The sequence below is a fragment of the Felis catus genome, chromosome F2 (assembly GCF_018350175.1).
Source record: "Felis catus isolate Fca126 chromosome F2, F.catus_Fca126_mat1.0, whole genome shotgun sequence".
Lineage (NCBI taxonomy): Eukaryota > Metazoa > Chordata > Mammalia > Carnivora > Felidae > Felis > Felis catus.
In genome coordinates, this window is record NC_058385.1 from 24,438,315 (window position 1) to 24,453,237 (window position 14,923).

Genomic DNA, 14,923 nt, shown 5'->3' on the forward strand with positions numbered 1-14,923 from the left:
TGTAAGATATTTTTCAGGCATGACTTTTTGGTTTATCTTTTTGACATACACAATTTTAAGTTTTAAAGTATATTAATGAGCATAAAGATAGAATTATATATGCTAAATTACTTTTAAATTTGTAACAGCCTTAAATATTTTGGTTATTTTGAAAGGAATCTAGTTTTATTCTCTCTGTGGAACAGAACAGGTTAGAATTGAGCAAGCGGTAGGCCACTTTGATGCTGAGGCTACTTAGGTATATTACATCATGAGAAGAGAAGATGAAAGGTACCCTAGAAATGACCCCATCCAATCTTATTTCACAAATGAGTTAAGCGGGAGAAAGAATAATTGACATGTCTTCAGTCACAGACGATCTTAGCAGTAGAATTGGGGTTAGAATAAAAGATTTTTGATTTTCAGGTCAGTGTTATTTGTGCCATGCTGGGCTGATATTTTAGGACAAGACTATAATTCAGTGTTTTTAGCAGTTATTGATCTGAGTGCACATTGTAGTTCAAAATGTAAATAATATTTAGATGTATTGTTTTCCCAAGTGACTACAATTAATTAGGAACCCATCAGGGGACATAATTTTTTGGTGCTATTCCATCTGGAATTCCTTTGTAAATTAATTATGCTATTATGTACTTCAGTGAACTGTAACCCATATTTAATAAATCAATATTTCATTGAAAAAAACATGAAAAGAATAAATACTAGATAAATCCATTATCTATTTTAAAAGTTCATTTCAGTCCTAGAATATTAAGACTTTCATTATAAATGTATTTCGTATTGTTGATACACTTTGCCCAGATTTTTACAGATAAAACAAAGAAGTTTGAAGTAATAATTTATAATATTTATGTCTGAGCTAAGTAACTGAAAACAGTAGTACAAAATCTCATGATAGAAAGAGTGGTTTCCATTTTTGATACTGTATGTAACATTGGATACTGACTGATTAAATGGCATTGTGTAGGGGCGCCTCGATGGCGCAGTCGGTTAAGCGTCCGACTTCAGCCAGGTCACGATCTCGCGGTCCGTGAGTTCGAGCCCTGCGTCGGGCTCTGGGCTGATGGCTCAGAGCCTGGAGCCTGTTTCTGATTCTGTGTCTCCCTCTCTCTCTGCCCCTCCCCCGTTCATGCTCTGTCTCTCTCTGTCCCAAAAATAAAATAAACGTTGAAAAAAAAATTAAAAAAAAATGGCATTGTGTAATGTTTTGCCACATTTAATTTAATCCTCAAAATTGGCAGATGTAGTCTGGATAACTGAGGAAAGTGTATCTTGCTATAACTCCTTCAGTAATCTTTCCTTTATATGGACAAAGGAGATGTGGCTGTTGCCACCATAGAACTACTCCAGATCCTTTCTAAATAATTCTGATTTTATACAAACTTTGTAAGTTTATTTTAACGTAATTCTAGATGAGTTTATGTAAGATGGCTTTGTTTTCCTAATTTAAAACATCTTTTGAGAACCAACAAATTTCTGTTGAAGGTGACTGCCATGGCCTCATGGGACAAAAGTAATTCTAGAAGAGTTCATCCATTATTTTAATTTTTGCATGTTTTATTTCAAAGTCACTAAAATAATTTCTCTTCACTTAAATACATTGCTATATTAAATAAATATATGTATCCCATTACCCTTGTGGAAAATTAAGGCTTTCAGTGTTATAAGTTTAGCAGATTTGTGAGTTTGCTTAAAAGCTTTATAACTCACAGTGAACTCATGGCCATCAACCCTAATGTAGGTGAGTCTTGCTTAGCTCCGTCCAACTGATAGAGGAGAAAGTCACCAAAAGAATGATAAAATAAAGGAGACTATGAAAAATAGGAGCACAGCGATCAGCGGGACATCAATACACTTTCATACGGGGAGTTCCATGTGAATTTGAGTAATTATAAAATTGTCACTTTTTGTGTAATTTCTAACCTTCTAAAATATACTACTAACCACTCACTAGTCACAATTTGAATAACTTTTTTTTCAGATAGAATAATATGTAAATATTTAAATGATTTAGGAAATAATGTCATGATACAAACTATAAAATTCAATTAAAATCATTCATTACGAAGGAAAAACACTTCACTAAATGACATTTCACTAGGGAAAATTTTTGAAAGCATTTTTTTTCTATATTGATTTATAAGAATTACAAATATTCTCTTTTTCTGTTTTTGTACCTTGTAACTTGTTATAAAACAGATTACCATTTCAGGGATGCCTGAGTGGCTAAGTTGGTTGAGTGTCCAACTCTTTATTTTTTTTAAGTTTATTTATTTTTTAGAGTGTGCAAGAGAGCAAGCAAGAGTGGGGGAGGGGCAGAGAGAGAGAGAGAGAGAGAGAGAGAGAGGAATACCAAGAAGGCTCCCCGCTGCCATTGCAGAGCCTGACACAGGGCTCCATCTCATATAGAGAGAGTCTATGGCTCCATCTCATAGAGTCTATGACTCCACCTCATAGAGTCTATGGCTCACTCTTGATTTCGGCTCAGGTCATGATCTCACAGAGGTGAGATGAGACCCGTGTTGGGCTCCCTGCTGGATGTGGAGCCAGCTAAGACTCTCTCTCTCCCTCTCTGTCCCTTCCCCACTCGTGTGCACACACTCTCTCACAAAGATATGTATTATCATTTTAGAGTTGATTTATCATTGGCAGGTCCACAGATGCTTGGGTTAACTTCCCCATACAGCTTTAAAGATGAAAATGTCAATCTATATGGTAATTAATATAAATGTATATTAAATCTAAAGCTTATTTAAATTTTATCCCACAATTCTTTTCAAAGAATAAGCTATACATCAATAACACCCTCATCATCAATTTAAACACCTTCATTTTTTGAGAAAAATTACTTTTTTCTTAATTTATTTCATTGGACCATCATATGCTATATTTTCATAGCAGTCCTATGTAGCATAGTCAAATTATTTTTTTATCATAGTTTGTTTCCAGTTCATACCAACTAAAATTTACTTCTCATATTATTATATTATTTCTACTACCAAAGACTCAAATGATATAAAATATGAAGGCTCCTTGGGAATTATTACACTATCATATGGTTTGACCCTTAAAAATTACAGTACAATATTAGACATTATTAATTTTGGTAAATTGATTTGAATAAATAATTGGATGATATTAGCTTTTAAGGTATATTAATCACATGGCTCCTTGTTGCTGTGAAGATGACCTCTAGGAAAATCAATGGACTATGGTGGACTACAATTTCGGTAGTCAGTATGAAGTGTCCCCAGTTACAACCAGATAGGGTATTTTTGTTCACCTATCCTTTACTAAAACTGATGTTTGTACTTAGGATTTGGAGGATGCCATTATATGATTATATTGCATTACAGAATTTTGAATATCAATGGCCTCAATTTGCTTCCTTTTATTTAAAATAGTCTAAAGAACCAGAAATGAAAGGACTTTAGGAGGTAGTAGTACCACTTCTTCCTTTTACTTTTTGTCAGTTACTAGCAAAACTGGTAAAATGGAAGGGTTTTTTTTTCCCCTTCACAGGTTTGGGATGAAAATCTTGCAAAATCTGCAGAGGCTTGGGCAGCTACTTGCATTTGGGACCATGGACCTTCTTACTTACTGAGATTTTTGGGCCAAAATCTGTCGGTACGAACTGGAAGGTAGGAAGCAGTTTCACTGATACAGTTCATCCACATGGTTTATTACTTATGAATCCCAAGGGGTAGTGACACCAATTTCAAGTAATATCAGCAAATATTTATTGAGTGCTCATTATGTGTCAAGCAATGATGCTTGGCCTATGACTGTTTCAGATGTCTTCAAGGATTATTTATTTGGTTTAAAGGGCCTAATGAGACCAGTTTCCTATTGTGTTTATGCAACTTTCCCATGATTGCATATATCTGTATGTGTATGCCTGTGTGTGTTATACAAAATATTTATATTTACATGTACATATATATATATATATATATATATATATATATATATATATACATGCAAGTATGTGCAGCTATGAGAAAGGCTGTCCTCAATGAGAGGATAACTTTTCCACCACTGTGGACTGCCATCATCCAACATTTTAAAAGACCCATTCTTTTCCATATAGAGGAGAAAAATCAGGTGTGCTATTATTACAATGAAAGTAATTCAAGTTTAAGGGAAAAAAAAAACCGCACTAAGTTCTAGTATCACAACTATATTTGCATATCTAATTTTTAATTATATATATGATTCTGGTGGGAGAAATTTTTGATATAGATAAAACAAGATAAAGATGAAGATTCTTGAAATATTTGTACTTTGTTTTTTGAAACAACCAGACATACTCTTAAGTGAGTATGGGCTCACCTGCTTTGGTCCCGGGTATTTTCATGCTTGGCCCTACTTGGAGGAATAGAGGATTCTGCTAGGTGGTGATGGTAATTATGAGGCATGGATTTCCTCTTCACTCAGCATGAATAATCAGTAAAAAAAAATAATTAACTTATAATTTAACATGAGTCCACTATATATTACCACTACTGTATTCTAAGTTGTCATTGTTTTTCTTGATATCTAGATATCGCTCTATTCTCCAGCTGGTCAAGCCATGGTATGATGAAGTGAAAGATTATGCTTTTCCATATCCTCAGGATTGCAACCCCAGATGTCCTATGAGATGTTTTGGCCCCATGTGCACACATTATACGCAGGTTATTTCAATTGTCTTGTTAAGTTTTGATTCATAGTTTTAAAAACGCTCTTGCTGTTTTGGGGAATATGCCTTTTCTTAGCTTTAACTTCAGTAATGACATATTGGTTTATTTTTGCAGATGGTCTGGGCCACCTCCAATCGGATAGGATGTGCAATTCATACTTGCCAAAACATGAATGTTTGGGGAGCTGTATGGCGACGCGCAGTTTACCTGGTGTGCAACTATGCCCCAAAGTGAGTACTAGGCTGGATTCTACTTCCTGGAACCTTTAATGATGTTAAATATCTCCAGTCAGATAATTGTTTTAATATGAATAAGACTTAACTACAATAGCCTCTAATTCTCAAATCTCCCTTCACCACAGTATATCTGAAAAATACTGAGATGAAAGATTATTTTTCACAAAGACTGGTATTTGGGGCTAAAATTGTAGGCAAAGTAATTTGAGGTATGGAGATTCACTCAATTCCCTTCACCATCTTTTTTTAGTGATGATAACTGTAAAATAAACACTGTACTTCCAGGCTTTCGTTAGCTCTATAAAAGTTATCAGAAAAGAATCTCATAGGGACTTTATCAACACTGCAATATTCCCATCTATCAATACTAGAATGTTGGCTTATTTTTTTAACTGGGAAAGCAAAAGAAAGCCCTTCTTCCTTCTTTCTTTTAAGAATAAAACTAAAAGTTACGGTTTATTAATTTTATAGATGGCTAAGGAATCATTTGTTACTGGAAGGGAAAATTTAAATGCTATGACTTCTTTTTAAATGAAAGCTCTGTCATGATTTAAGTTTCAATATTGAAAGTTTAAAATTTTTTCATTAGTTCTATCTTATGGAATACATAAAAATGTATTGTGAAAATTGATCAAGGATTATAAAATATAGTCATATTTATAAATATTCTTTACAAGATGAGAATAAATAAGCCTTTGTTACATTTGATAAAATGCCTTCTTGATAACAATAATTCTTCAGATGATAAAATGTTCCAGTATTTATACATGAGTCTGTTCCCATTTGGAGTAAATACCAAAATGTGCAAAGGATTTATGACACTCTTGGTGTCTTCCAAAGTAAGTTCCAAACAAAGATTTTCTCTGACTTTGCCAATATGGGGAGGGAATGAGAAAACGTTTCACAAATAACTGCATTACTCATTTATATGGTAGTATGCCAGTTGCAGTGTTTTTGCAAAGTTAGAAAAATAGTGATTTTCCCCATGGTCCCCCTTCACAATTATTAGAATAATAAGGGTTGGAAAGTAAAATGTGTCTGCATTACCAAAAGCATTAAAATTGTGCATTTGCTGGAAATTTTCAGTTTCACACTTTATGTTTTCCTATTAATCCTTTACCCTTCTTCCTGACATAAATAGGCCAAGTAGTACTCATATGGTAAAAGAGATTTGTGTTTCAATTGTTTGACTGTTCTGTTTTTAGGATTTTCTAGTATTACTGATGAGATATCTGATTGTTTTATGGGTACAAGAGATTAATATATTGTGTTAATATGCTTTATTTGTTATAAATAAGAACCACTATTTTGAAACCTAGGCAATGAATAAAGTTGTAAATTCCTAATATTTGAGTGTGAATTTTCCAATGCCAATATAAAGTTATCTCATGCCTGTTTTTGGGGGGTGGGGGAAAGAGAGAGAGAGAGAGAGAGAGAGAGTTGGAGTGAGAGAAGGAGACAGGGAGGGAGAATTTAATTAGATGGAATAGGAAACAAAAAATAAAAGGATGAATAATATACATTTATTAGTTGACTGATTTACTATTGAATGTAATTATCCTCTATTTGGTAAAAATCTGTGATTTATATAAAAGTTTGTAATGTAATATGTAATACTTTTTACATGCAATATAATTATATTTCTAAGTTTATGTTACCAAAAATATGTGCTATATAATTTCCAAAAGGTATGTATAATAAAGAGAAAGATATGAAATCAAAATAGCATATGCTTGGTCCATATACATTTATAGCTTTGGGTACAGATACAGAGGGAAATAAGATTATGAATATAAAATAGGAGAGATTAGGATAGAAGGGTGAGCTACACTCATAAGAGCACGAGCTTCTTGAGTGTTTCTGGGTAAGCATGTGACATTGTCAAAATTATACTCGAGGAAGCTTATCCAGAGGGCAGAGTATAGAAAGAACTAAACAGAGGTGGACACTCTTGGAATCTGATGACATTCTGTAATATGAATAGCTAGTCAGCATGTTTTTTATATTTATAGATAAATTTCCCTCTATAAATATTTTATAGATCAAAGCCTGAATTTGTAAATGACTGATTTCAGCAGATAGTTTATGTAGGTACACTTTAAGGGTCACTGCTTGGTCTTCTTTAGGTCTTAAAGAAGATGAGAACCACCTGTTTCATATTTTAGCCTCTTACCTACTGTTGTCTTATCTTCAACCCTGATTTTTACTATTGACAGGCAACCAAATTTTCTCCTGACCATTCAATTTCCTTCAAATTGCTGGCTATCTTGCTATTTCTTAGTACTCTAGGTACCATGCTACTGAAAATAAATCTATTATTTTCTTCATAAATGAACAGTAAGGCATTATGGCTATTTTTAACTGCCATGAGTGATGACTTTAATGTATTACTATTATCATGGCTATCAATACAGATAAAAATACTGATAACACAAAACAATTTAGTCTGTTTAGCCTTATCAGAAAACAAACTGTATTACTAAGAACGAAAGCTATGAGTTTACACATGACAAAAGGTTTTGAAATCACCTTTAATTGCTTCTCTGAGCCCTTAATCTCTTACCATGAGAATGGAGTTTTCTGTATCTCATTTTATAAATGTTGAGAACTTAAAATGTTTTACAACTTTAGAAACGAATCTTGTGAACCTCTATTTTTTGTGCTTATGACAACTTCATGCTCACCTCATCATTTCTAAGCCTCCCAGAAAATATTAAGTACATGTATATATTATCATCCTTAACATTAGTGGGAGTTTTAAAAATGGGAGTATGTCCTGCCAATGTGCTCTAGAAGGCAGTTAGTTATAGGACAGAGACATATGTGGTGACTGAATAAGCATCAAGCCTTGCTTGACATTAATTATGTCACTATTCATTGTAGTGCTTTACTTCTAGTCTGTAAATTAAGATAATATTAATTTTTGCAGAGAGAAAGATTTAAAAAGTGAGATTTAGAGAATAATACATTGCTGTATAAATAAGAAATGGATACAATTTTCAGTGCCTTACTAAACTGATTAAACTTCTCAAAAAAGATCATTACATGTCAATACATGTGGTCATGTGCTTAAGGACAATCAAATTGTTCTAAATGGGCATTAATAGAGCACTTATATGTTTTTTTTTCTTCTTTCTAGGGGCAATTGGATTGGAGAAGCACCATATAAAGTAGGGGTACCATGTTCAGCTTGCCCTCCAAGTTATGGAGGATCTTGTACTGACAATCTTTGTTTTCCAGGAGTAACATCAAACTACCTATACTGGTTTAAATAAGCTTATCTTTTCCTTCAGGAAATAGAATGGTTTCTGGGAATAGGCATATATATATATTGAGTTTTGCACATAGTATACATATTTTATAATAATCTTGTTTTCCTTTTATTATTCATTGTATAAATTTGTGTTTGTCTAGTATGTTTGCTTCATCTTGAAGTAATCAAAACATCCATTTCTATCTCTTGATCTCTAAGCCCAAATTAAAATATTGTAGATATAGTATTGACATAGTTGATGCATCCAATCCCAAAACTTGCTTTCCAAAGGAATTATGTTATATTTGTAAGGAATAAAATATATACTTGACTTATATGTGTGCGTGTATATAGATACATATATACACATGTATATTTATATACATGCACACACATATAATAGATTATGTAACGCAGACAATAACGTGATTCAGTAGTTAACTTGAGGGAAATTTTTAAAAACACTATTCTGAAATATATATGAGGTGGTGGGACATCTTCAGCACCCATTTCTATAATTACTACAAAGTGATAAATTGCAAATAATAGTGATATCTGGACATAATAATTTAATTGATCACCCAAGATTTCATTCTGGAGGTATATTTTGTCTTATTTGGGTTCACCAAAGGATATGCTCAACTTATGTAAGTGTCAAATCATGCTTTTTGTTTAATCACTTTTATTGAATCAGTAATCATGTGTCGAGTGCTTACTGTGTGCAAGGCACTCTGCTCGTTATGTTCTGAAAATGCAAAGATAATGAGATACAGTTCCTGCCTTCAAGAAGCTCACAAAAATATTCAGAAAATAATGCAGTTTAATGATTTTGCTATAAATTTACAGTTTTTTTTAAATTGATTTTAATGTAAGTTTGAGGAAGTAGATGCCACCATGCTCACCTGTTGGGGGAATAGGTGATAAGACACCCTCTATAATATGTGAGGCTTCTGATTAGCATGAAAATGTAGCTACAATGCTTGGAACTAAAAGAGGCAGGACAAGAATTAACTGCCCAGGGATTACTGTATTAAATAGTTGTGACTTTGGAAGACAGAAAACAAAACGCGAAAAAAATTCTGAGAAAGCCCAAGAGAATTAAGGTATGAAAAGTCACAGAAATACAGTTACTGCACAAAAAAATATAGGCGGAGAGCTTCAGAAGGGCCTATCCTGAGAGTGTAGCATATCTTGAGGCCAGTCAGCAGAGGGTAAAGGATGCCAGAAAAAAAAACAAAAACAAAAACAAAAACAAAACAAAAACTGGAGAGATGCCAGGACACTTCTGTCTCTTTATGTCATTATTTGGTGAGAATCAATCCAATCACCATGAGCCTTTGAGCATCACATTAAAGATCCTGTACGCACACCATAGTTATGGCTTTGCAGAGTAGCCCTCTTCAGATGGTTCGCTAAGGACTACTTACCAAATCTTATTTCTATGTCTGTGAAGAAGAATAATTTTCAGTCCTCCATTAAGTTTGATTGTGGAAGTCTAATCAAAGTCACTATGAAAATTTCACTCATAAGATTTTGGAAATGCGGTGTTTCCTCATTCAGGAAACCACTTTAGAGAGAAAAAGTCAACATCTGGGTCAAGACACTTATATTAATTTCATGTGTGTGGTGGGGGTGAGTGAGTGAGAGAGACAGGGAGAGAAAGAGATTCAAGTTATGTAAAGCTTCCATAGAGTTACAGAGTAAGCAAACAGCGTTAGTTCCAGAGTGCAAATAACAGAAGGAAGCTACTTGTTTAAAATTCTCTACACATTTGCAGTTTCTTAGGGTGGATGCACTGAAAGATGAGTTAACTAAATCCATTCAATGAGGGGAAAATCCACCATCTGGAGTTTAGGTTTACATGATGACAAACAATTGGCCTGATTCCTTTTACAAATTGAATGTGGTGACCAAATGTTTTCATATCATAATATTCTGCTTTTGTGGGCACATATATAGACTTTACTAAACATAAATATGTTTGGAGACTAAAATGGAGAACAGAAGTAGTTGTAAGACTCGGCCCCCAGTCTAACTTTTATCTAACTAAGGGCAATTGGAGCAAAAAGTAATTAGTGGGATGTTTACTTGATTTATCTAGGAAGTATTTCCATCCTTCATTTTCCTATATTAGTTCTACAGAAGTAGCAAAAGTACTATTAAACAAAGATGACTGTTCTTAGTTCCAGTTCTGTTGCTGGACTACTTGTGTGGCTTGGTTTCTCAGTTCTGAAAAAGAATAATGATATTTGCTACACATTTCACAGAGATTTCTAGGAGGCTAAAATTACCATATTAATAGAAATTAATGAATATGAAAAGCATCATTAACATTATGAAACTTATTTGGGATAAAATTAAGTCTTATGAGCTTCTCTCTGGCAGAAATTTTGTCTGATTCTTTGTGTTCATCCCAGTTTCTTATATAGTGGCTATAATACAGTAAGTGTTTAATGAATGTGTCTACAAATATATTTTTAGAATTAACTAAAAAGTCTAGAATTGCAACAGTGTAGAGGAGTCCCACCTTTCCATGTTTTATTAAAACAAAAAAAATGTCTTAAATACAAAGCTCTGAATGCATCAAAAATCCAGATAAATCATCAAACATACCAGATGAAGACTAGGGTCTCTGCATGTATAACTCATACCACAGTCCTTTCCAAATCACAACTAGAGCTAGACATTTATTTATAATTTAACTACTCAGCTGAAAATATAACGGGTATTTTTGTTATGCTATCTGTACTTTTTAAAGTTAGTAATATAAAGTAGCCATGTGAAATGTTTCATTTTCCAGGCTAAAGCAAATGAAAATTTGCTGGTGTCAACACCATGTGTCATATTTTTCACAGCATTCAACCGTGGTGCTAAGAGAGCTATTTCTCGCTGTAATTCCCAGGGGCAGAAAGAGTCTGGGTAGAAGATATTTCTTAAGAGCAGCTTTAAATAGTCAATATTGAGGTTTTCATTTCAAATGATTTCATTCAAAAGAAGTCGCATCCTACATATTCTACATCCTACATATTCTACGTATTCTTCTGATCCTCTATGGTATAGATTTTTTATCACCCTTTATTCAGTAAAAGAGTAAAAAATGTCTGTCACAGTATAGATTTTTTTTTTGGCTTTCATGTCATCAGAAGACTGGAAAATGACAATTTTAGATGTTACTCTGATGGATTTCTTTATAGAATTGTATTTGAGGACTTGTGTAGGCACAGTCTTAATGTCCCTGGTGAGGACAGATCACCTTTTCAATCTGCTTTTCAAATGTGGTGGGAACAGTTTTTATTATTATCATTTTTGTTTCTGTTCAGTAGCCTAAGCATTGGGACTTCTGTGGTCCTTGAGGGGATCCCTACTGGCTTCGTTTGGCTGTGGCGCCATAATGTTCCCTTGAAACCTTTGTGGAAATGTTCCTTTGGAAGCTCCGTGCAACTTCAGCACAGAGCTGACCAAACACTAAGGCAAGTTCAAATACTACAATTTATTCCAACTATTTGAATTGAAACAACATGTATTTTTCTCATTAACACATGTGTTAAATCAACTTATAACATTCACCTAAGCAAATCTAATACACAGTTAGGCCAGTTGAAGTGTTTTGTGAAATGCTTATGAAATGAATATAGAAGCTAAACAGATCATTTGAATGTGTCCAGGAAGGAAAGTAATGCTCAGCCTGTGGTATATGTTCTCCCCCTTGTATAACATCATTCCTTATGTTCCTCAGTATCATAGGATGCAAATCTAGACATAAATGGAAGCCTTTACCTACCAAAGTGTTTAGGGAGAGTAAAGTTAGATTTCTATCAATGTCTAACAGTATATTTGATTATATATATATATATATATTTTTTTTGTATCGTCATTATATGTGTGGGGAAAGGCATATTTAAACCCATGCAAAATGACTTTAAAAGTTATGTCATGATATAATTTTGACTTATGAGAAGTCAATCAAAACCTTAGGAAGTTTAACAATTCACTCATTAATGGTGCTGAAAATCTGTTAAACCACCATATCCTTACTACAATTTTGAGATTTCTTTTTAAAGTTTTTATTAAGTGTGAACTAGCAATATCGATTCTGGTGCTAAATATATGGTGCTAAATGAATTGTTAGTGTTAATAGCTTCAGTAATGCTCTTTTTATTCATTGTTAAAAGTATTATCCATTTAATTCCTGATTCAGATATATTAATAAAATCCTGTTACCCATAAATAGGCCAGTGAACTCTTTTTTGTCTGACAGTCCAACATTATTTAGATTTTATAGAATTTAAATACATATCTTTAGAGGTTATCAATTTTCTTTTTAAGGCCTTTTTTAGCTTGGCCACATCCAAGTCCAAATACCACCTGAAGGTTAGATCACACCTACATCAACCATGCTGTAGGCACTGGCGCCCTCTGGTGATTATGAAAATAAATTTTTGATGGCTGCTTGGCCTGCAAGAAAAAGCCAGTGTTTTGTTCAAAAAAATTTGAAGTTGCACAGTATTAGAATTCTTGGATACTTCTTAAATCTGACAGCATTTGAAAATTCTTGCCTTTATTGACATAATTTTCTAAGAGGATAAAAGAGAGAATATATCTTGGCATTCACTTTCCTAAATAATGTTTTTTAATGATATTTTAGTTCTGAGGTGCTTATCGAAGTGTTTTTTTTTTTAACTAAGTATTGCTAAAGTATATTTTTCATTTAGTTTACATCATAAATACAATTAGAATTAAAATTAACAAAATTATAATTGTGTCTCATTTCAGAAGTGTTTATTTTTATTTGGCATAGTACATAAGATTGAAGGGAGATGTGTTAAAATAATTAGATTATCTCTCCATTTTTACTTGTTGGTCTAAAATTTGATAGTGTTCTTTGGTCATAGTATTTAGCTAATGATAAAATTGTATTATTCCCTTCAAAGTCCTTGTAGTCTAACAAATATACATAAAAGCTTAGAAGTTTATCACCTGATATAATTAATGAAGACAAAATTCTTAGGTAAACTTCTGGTTGAGGTATGTCATTGACATTATATGTGTGTATCACATAATTGTGATGATCTGTTTTGACGGAAATATTTCTTAAACTATGTTAGTACAACCAAATGAGATATATTTTGAAGCAGTTTTCCATGTTAGTATTTTCAAACTTATTTAAAATTTTTTTTCAACTTTTTTATTTATTTTTGGGACAGAGAGAGAGAGAGAGAGAGAGCATGAACGGGGGAGGGGCAGAGAGAGAGGGAGACACAGAATCGGAAACAGGCTCCAGGCTCCGAGCCATCAGCCCAGAGCCTGACGCGGGGCTCGAACTCACAGACCGCGAGATCGTGACCTGGCTGAAGTCGGACGCTTAACCGACTGCGCCACCCAGGCGCCCCTTCAAACTTATTTTAAAGCAAGAGAATACTTTTTATGATCTCAATTATATATAAAACTCTAACATATGCTACACATAAAATGAACCTGCTTATACCCAAGCCTTCCCCAGTGCCTGGGAAGTTTCTTCTGAGAGGCCTAGGATTCCATCAGATAGAAAAACATGAATCTAGGGGCGCCTGGGTGGCGCAGTCGGTTAAGCGTCCGACTTCAGCCAGGTCACGATCTCGCGGTCTGTGAGTTCGAGCCCCGCGTCAGGCTCTGGGCTGATGGCTCGGAGCCTGGAGCCTGTTTCCGATTCTGTGTCTCCCTCTCTCTCTGCCCCTCCCCCGTTCATGCTCTGTCTCTCTCTGTCCCAAAAATAAATAAACGTTGGGAAAAAAAAATGAATCTAAAATATCCAATTCCCCCCCACCCATTTTTCTCTAATATAATCAGTTAATTAAAGCAAGAAAAAATTTGAGGCACCTAATTATTTCAACGATTCTTTTAAATACCCACTTCACTTTGCACATGTTAGAAGTTTCTGGTTTGATGAAGAATTAAATGCTGACTTTAACTGGTGCTTGGATATAGATCGTGGGATCTTGTGTTTTGTTACTTGACAAACAGAATTTTGGTATCATAGTAGTTTGAGAATTGGAGACAATTGTGGTGCACATATGAAAATAATGCATTTTTAAAGCATCTAAATGCTTCAAACATGTACATAATCCTAAAATATACTATATCGTTTTAAATGTTTAAAAGATTAATTTGGATGTTTTATTCACTTCCTAACACTGTGGCAGTGAAAGGTGCTCTGATGTTGTGATATAATGTCATGAATGTGTGCATACATAAAACCTGTGTAAACGTCTGTTCTTATAAAGCATAACAACTGTAGCTTTGTGAGCTCTGCTGTACTTTTATTCTTTCAATAAAATATTATAATTAATAATTTTGTTTTAAAAGTATATCTAATTCTTTTATTTTCCAGAGTTTTTAAAATAAATCTAGAACTAGATGGCATGATAATTTTGGTAAGGTGTATTAGGAACTACTTTTCTAAAGCAACAATGATTATACCTTTAATGCATCACTGAAATACACCAAAAATCTTCTATTTTCCTTTTTTCCCCTTTCTTCTTTTCCCTGCTTAGTTCTTTCCTTCTTCCTTTCTTTTCCTTTTTTTCCAAAAAATAGTTGGAAGTAAAATACAAAAGACATTTCCATGGAGGGAGAAGAAAAGAACAATATATCAAGAAGTTCTGGCTGAGGGAAATTGCAGCAGTTGAACATAAATATTTTTATGCTCCCCACACAGAAGGCCTGAAGAGAAACCATAGATGTTCCAGAAGGGCACACCTCAGGCCACTAGCTGG

General features: G+C 33.7%; 1 protein-coding gene across 1 annotated transcript in view; it reads left to right on the forward strand.

Annotated features, from left to right (window-relative positions):
- PI15 (peptidase inhibitor 15) overlaps positions 1–12,399 on the forward strand; it is a 29,419-nt gene extending 17,020 nt beyond the window's left edge. The window contains exons 3-6 of the mRNA XM_003999904.5: positions 3,523–3,641; positions 4,544–4,676; positions 4,797–4,912; positions 8,058–12,399. Coding sequence (XP_003999953.1) covers positions 3,523–3,641; positions 4,544–4,676; positions 4,797–4,912; positions 8,058–8,193 — 504 coding nt within the window. The 3' untranslated portion in view covers positions 8,194–12,399. The remainder of the gene's footprint in view (positions 1–3,522; positions 3,642–4,543; positions 4,677–4,796; positions 4,913–8,057) is intronic.
- The last annotated feature ends 2,524 nt before the right edge of the window (positions 12,400–14,923 follow it).